The 6,438-nt window shown below is 36.0% G+C and overlaps 1 protein-coding gene across 1 annotated transcript in view; it reads left to right on the forward strand.

Moving 5' to 3' along the window:
- The window catches only part of LOC137399404 (symplekin-like), a 41,837-nt gene extending 36,905 nt beyond the window's left edge, over positions 1–4,932 (forward strand). Inside the window, exons 24-27 of the mRNA XM_068085502.1 lie at positions 583–738; positions 992–1,088; positions 1,695–2,398; positions 4,522–4,932. Coding sequence (XP_067941603.1) covers positions 583–738; positions 992–1,088; positions 1,695–2,398; positions 4,522–4,605 — 1,041 coding nt within the window. The 3' untranslated portion in view covers positions 4,606–4,932. The remainder of the gene's footprint in view (positions 1–582; positions 739–991; positions 1,089–1,694; positions 2,399–4,521) is intronic.
- Positions 4,933–6,438: the final 1,506 nt, after the last annotated feature.

Raw genomic sequence — 6,438 nt, forward strand, 5'->3', positions numbered from 1 at the left:
AAATTTTTAATAGGATTTTTAAAATATTGCAAATTCTAAAATCTAAAAGTTCATTGATGACCGTCGAAAGAATAGGTTAAGATAACACACAGTTGACTATAAAGTTACCACAATTTTAAAACATGTCTTCAAAATAATGAAACATCTAGCTTTGTCAAACTAACTTTTTTAAACATTGGATAATTTTGGTAATTTTTTTCATAAAATGTGTGTAATCAATTCACCTTAAATCCTGTTCACCGGTCATAGCGCTACGGTATACTAGTAGTTGACTGTCTCATAGCGTAGAGCATCGTTAGGACAATTTGTCTGCTGTATTTCATGATGTCAGCGACCTGAAGTTTTAGGTGAAGTTATGTTTCCAACTGAGCTTAAGTTATGGTTGCCTGCTAAAAATTTATCTTCTCACGAACCTAATAAAAGCAAAGAAAGAAAAGATCTAGTGAATTGTTCATATTTGTGTAAAAATAAAAACCTAACAAAACAACATGAAAACAGTTTTTTGCAGTTGTTGTGAATAATAACAAATTCACATAATGAGATATATCCTCTGGCATGTATTGCTCCCTCCATACTTTGTAGAGGGCTCATGTACCCAAGGCTATACTGGCTGCTATCGAGCAAAGGGAGGAGGTAACTGAAATGAAAAATGAAGCCGGTGTCAAGCGGAAGGAAACCACCACTGAACAGAAGGATTCTGTGGTTACAGAGTCGCCAGTTTCCATGGAGATTAAGCAGGTAGCGTTGCTAATGTGATGAGCTATAACTTTATACTAATGTTTTTAGCTTAGCTTCAGGTACCGATCCGCCTTCATACATTTTTTGTCTACGTCTTACTCGCAAAAAAATTCGTTTCAAAAGCCATATCGTGATTCTTTGTCGTAATTATATCGTAATTATGTCGTAATTCATATCGTAATTCTTTATGGTGTCTGTCCTGGTGTTAATTCCTTTCTATAAAGGACATAAGTTTTTGAGTATCTATTTTCAGGAATCGCAGGTAAATGCTGAAGCAGATGAGCAAACGGATCAGATGGTTGAGTCTAGCAGCTCTCAAAAGGAACATACATGCAATGAGAATACACGAGGTAGCCTTCGTTTCCGTGTTTACATAATGTTTTGTTTGTTTAAATAGTAACTTAGCTTTAAATTATTGACATAAAGGCTTTAGAAGCCTAAATGCGTAATAGAAAATATTAAAATACAGTTTTACCTCCTACCAAGCATCGAAACTTTTGCATCACATTTTAAGGTATATAGTGTACATATTGTTTTATCTTTTGATATGCATGTAGAGGAAGTTACTATCCAATAGGCAATATGTAAACCTGCCAATTGGTTTTACATTCTTAATTATTATACAAAAACGTTTGGTGATGGAATTAACTTTATATCATTACAATAATAGATGAGTAAAAAAGTTATGATCTTCCTCGCTGTGAAGTTTTGTTGTCTTGTGCTAGATAAGACAACTCCAATGTATGTTCGGGCGTCTATATATTTGTCTTTATGTGCCATCAAATCTTCTTCCGGAGGGATGAAGGAATTGCTTTGACGTAACATCACGGAATCTAGATGTTGAGGTGTGCCTGAATGGGAGCTTTTAATGGATTCTTTGTAAACTCTTATCTCACGCTCATGCGATTTGGCATTCGCCTAAAATATTAATACTTGTAAACTGTACTCTATTGCAGAATCTTCTGAACAAACCACAGTTGTTCATGCTGAGCCAGCATTAATGGACTCAGAGCTCACAGTTGCTGCAGATGCTACCGCGATTGCTGGTGCTGGAGTGAGTGATTCTGACTTGGAATGTTCAGTCACTGCGGAGAAATCCACAGTTGCTGGTGTCAAGTCATCATCTTTTGATACAGAAATTAAAGCTTCTACAGATGATGCTGTTGGGGCTAGTGTCATGCCTGATGGTGACAACTCGGAAACTCCGGTTCATGTTAACTTGGAAACTCCAGCTAATGTCATCTCGGAAACTCCAGCTAATGTCATCTCAGAAGTTTCGGCTAATCTCATCTCTGAAGCTCCAGCTAATGTCATCACAGAAGCTCCAGCCAATGTTATTTTGGAAACTCCAACTAATGTCATCTCGGAAACTCCAGCTTTAGTAAACAATCCTGCCAAAGAGGCGAATAGTGATAGATTGGAAGCAACTATCCACTCAGAAAGACGTGGTGCTCCTGGAGAATTGCTCATCAGTGAGACCGTTGAAACGCAATCCACTTCAGGCAAAATGGTGAGTGATGAACCAAAAAATGAGACGGAAGGAAGCCAATCAATTTCCGATGAGCTAGCAACTGGCCAACCAGGACAGAGTAAGTCATCAAGCAGTATGGAGGCTGATAACGAGGCTATCGAGGGTGCACAGCAAGAAGATTCCAACAAGGTAAGGCATGACTAAGGATTATTAGGCTGAATTTATTCTTGCAGCGAAAGGGAAAAAATCATAAAAGGAAAAAAAATCTTTACCTCATCAGAGATTAGTGGTGGTTTTGCTTTGGCCCTAAGAACATGGTCTTCAGATGATTAGCTGCCCTTAGTCTATACTAGAAATTCCACTGTCATACAGCCCACGACCAAAGAGATATTGAAAAAAAGAAAGGGTACTGATGGTTGAAAAATGCAATATTAGCAGTCAAATGGCACTGCTGGCAGTGCAATAGGATAACTGCAATGGTAGCTGTAATGTACTGGGTGTTATTATATACAACAAATAGCAATAATGAAAGGAAAAGATTATATGTTTATATCTCTCTCCCTGCAATAGGTGAAATGCAATATTGGCCAATATTAGAAGTAAAATGCACTGATATTATTAGAATAACCATTATTATTAATATAGTAATAATATAAAACCAATGCACAATTTTGTTGACATTTCAAAACGTCATAGCTAGCAATATCAAGAAGTTGTGATATTTGTATAGATTTTTCGAAAATCTGTACTACGTAGTCATTGTTCTGTGGTCATCCAAACTTATAATTAAATATTGTAATAACCTCATGAGGATCGTTAGAAAAAAAATCATCGTCATTTCCTTTACTTACACTGCGTTGGACGTCAATTAGAATACCAAAGTACTCAAAGTGTCTAAAATGTCAGTTACTTTGGAATGGGCAAAAATGAAATGATTTCAGTACTCCTACGTTAATTACATAAACCTTCGGTAATTCGACAATGCTGTAGACTGGTGAAATGTGCACGTCATTTTTCCGTGAAATGCGCACGACTTAATCGTTCTATTCTCTGTCGCTCGGCGTTTCAATTTCTGGTCTTAACTTTTATTAAACCAAGCTTGTCAAGCGTTTTGTGAAAAATTTCAGCCAAATTAATTGGTCTATTTGTGTATAATTCGTTCAGATGGGTAAGTTTTAAGAGAATTTCGACAATTTACAAAGACTTGGTTACATATTTAAATAGGCTTATATGTGTTTTGTATCGTTATTATACTTTAACGACTCTACAAAACGATGGTTACATTTGTTGATGAGATTTTGAAACAAGGGTTCGTCTCGTCGTTGATGAATAATTTTCGTAAGTTGTGTGCACATGCATTTATCATAAAAACTCTCAAACTTCGCATCTGCTCGTTTGGTCGTGGGATCATGATCTTATACCTCCTTAAGGTTGTTGTTATCTATATTTATTGGTATACGAAGAAGATTTCTAAAGCCAGGTTCAAGTTAGGTTAGTGAGCTATGATGTCTACAAGCTTTAAACTAGGAGGTAGAAGCTCATCAGTTTTAAATTCACCAATCAAATGAAAGGAAAGTATCTTGCGAGATGAAGTCTATTCCTTTAGCTAAGCTTTTTCAGTTAAAAATGAAATTATAGAACTAAAATGTTTAAGATATTAGTTCTGAGACGGTGCTTGCTTAAATGCTTACCTCCTGAAAAGGAGGGTTCTCTGATGAAAGCACTGTTATACTTTCAGTCTATCGTCATATATGTTTTGCAAGTCATTCTCTGTTCACAAAGGATATTTTTGGCAGCTAGATCGCTAACGGCGTGTTAGAAATGATTGGAAAAATATTGAAGTTGCTTGTCCTGAAGAAAATGACACGAAGGAACACAACTCTGCTTATTGTTCTAGTTTAGCCCACATAAAATTGTTAATTCCACTTGCCATCCAGGTTTAGTAGCTCTGCACTCAATGCAGTGCACACTACTAATCATCAGCCATGGCCGGTTACTTAGGTTGGCAAGTTGGTCATTCAATCAGTGGTCCATGACTAAATTTCCAATTGCTTGAATATCATTGGACCTACATGTAGCAGTAACACATACTTAAGTTATTTTTAATAACGTATTTTTGTTGTGGTTTTCAGTAATTTGGCCTGTATATCAGCCTGGGGCTCAACATATCTTCACTTAAACAAATTTTGTCTGTAGTGTTTGTTCTACTTTTGTTAGACTATTTTAGCGCCTAATGTTTTTTGTAAACTGGGTGACTTATATGCGTGTAAGTCACTATGTAAATCCTATGACATACGTTGCTTCATTTACAGAGCCCTACTAAAAGAGGAAGGAAAAGAATGGCAGCCACTACCACAGCAACTGTCACAAGGAAGTCAGCACGTCGTAAAAAATAACGATAATTGTTACATAGACTATGTAAACATTGTATATACATTGAATAAATGCTTAAGTAACTGCAACTGGTAACCAGTTGCTAAAGGTTCGCCCACTCCGTGTGCATATCTATCAAATATGTTCACAGTTCCCTTTGGCTGCAGTGGAAAAGCCTTGGAGCCTAACCTCTCAAATTAGTTGCAAATGAAATAGAAATGGTTGGCAGCTGGAAATGTTGCCTGAGGCCATAACAGCGCTAACAAAGCGTAAAGGTCAAGACAGGATTAATACGTTTATTGCAAAATCATAGTTCTTAATACAGTTTGTTAAAAAGCCTAATTTTTGAAACTGTAAAATATCCTATATAAATGTACAATTCTGTCATCAGAGAAACCTAGTCAGAAACTGTTAGACACGCATAGTTAAGTGTTGATATCAGGTTGGTATAGGGAATAACCTCACTCTTCATTGATTGAAGATCATTCATGTAGTGTATAATCGTACTTTTAAGCTTCCAAAAATCAATAAAAAATTATACAAATGTGCAGACTTGCTTTTGGCACAACCCATTGTCATATCAGCTTGTAGATAGTGTTTTAGATATAGTGTGCTTGCCTGTCAAACCTTTTGATCTCCCATCAGGAATGCACTGAGTTTACAAGGTTGTAGAGATTCTTGTGCACAAATGTATTTACTGGTGTGGAAATACAAAAAACTACCGTAGGTTGAGTCAACATAACCTATTATACGCTGGTTTGCCCAAGTTAGTATTATAAATAGCTACATTAGTGCCATGTGTGCATTAGTATATTGATTTGTTACTTCAGCCCCATATGAAGAGCTAGCGAAGATGCGCATTTTTGCTGAGATTGAAATGTTGATTGAAGACAGCATTTACGCACATAAATGAAAAGAACCTTTATGCTTTTTTCAATTAAGGCTCAGGCAAATCGGGAAGGTCTTTGCAAATTCATTGCGAGACTGGAATTGTAGACTGCCTAAACAAGGTATCGATGAGACTAAATCTCATTACCCAGGTGGTGACAATTTCAAAAAGGTTGGTCACAATCTCAATACATGGTAGAATCACAAAAACTCATACCATAACTGAGCTACAACAATAAATCATGAAGTGGACAAACCTTGCTAGAATTGATACTATTAACAAAACCAATAATTTAGTTTCTGTTGAAAACGACAATAAGCATGCAATCTTAAAATTTCTTTTCCGAGTGGATGACAGTCTATAAGTCTTCTTGGTATATAAGGTCTGACAACTCACTATATAAAGTGCATTGTCTTGCGGATAGATGTGTGTTGTTAATATGCTTATATTGTACATGGATATTCGCGTGTCATATTATTTTGAGGTTTTCGAATTCTCATAGTTTATGTTTTGTATGTGTTGTGAGTCGAGTGGTCCTTAGATTACAGTTCAAAAGTTAAGCTGTCTATTCATTAATCTAGTGCCACTACAAATACTACTATACCAAGAAACAATTCATGAACCTACCAACAGTGTGTGAATGTAAGGTCTTGAGTCCATGAACGTACATGTACATATATCACAAACATTCGAGGCATATATATATGTATATATAGTACTTTATTGGCAATAATTTCTTGTTAGAGGCATAGACATGTAGAAAGATATTTCAGTACTTCGAATGTGCTAATTTTTGTTAATGTTAAATATTATGATGGAATGTGGACTACCCAGCATCTCCACCAAAATATAATGTTGGAATGTGGATTAGCCAGCATCTCCACCAAAATATTATGATGGAATGTGGTGGTTCTCAATTACTCCAACTAACAAAGGGGTGAGAATTATTAATAGAAATGAACTCACC

The sequence above is a fragment of the Watersipora subatra genome, chromosome 7 (genome assembly GCF_963576615.1).
Source record: "Watersipora subatra chromosome 7, tzWatSuba1.1, whole genome shotgun sequence".
Classification (NCBI taxonomy): domain Eukaryota; kingdom Metazoa; phylum Bryozoa; class Gymnolaemata; order Cheilostomatida; family Watersiporidae; genus Watersipora; species Watersipora subatra.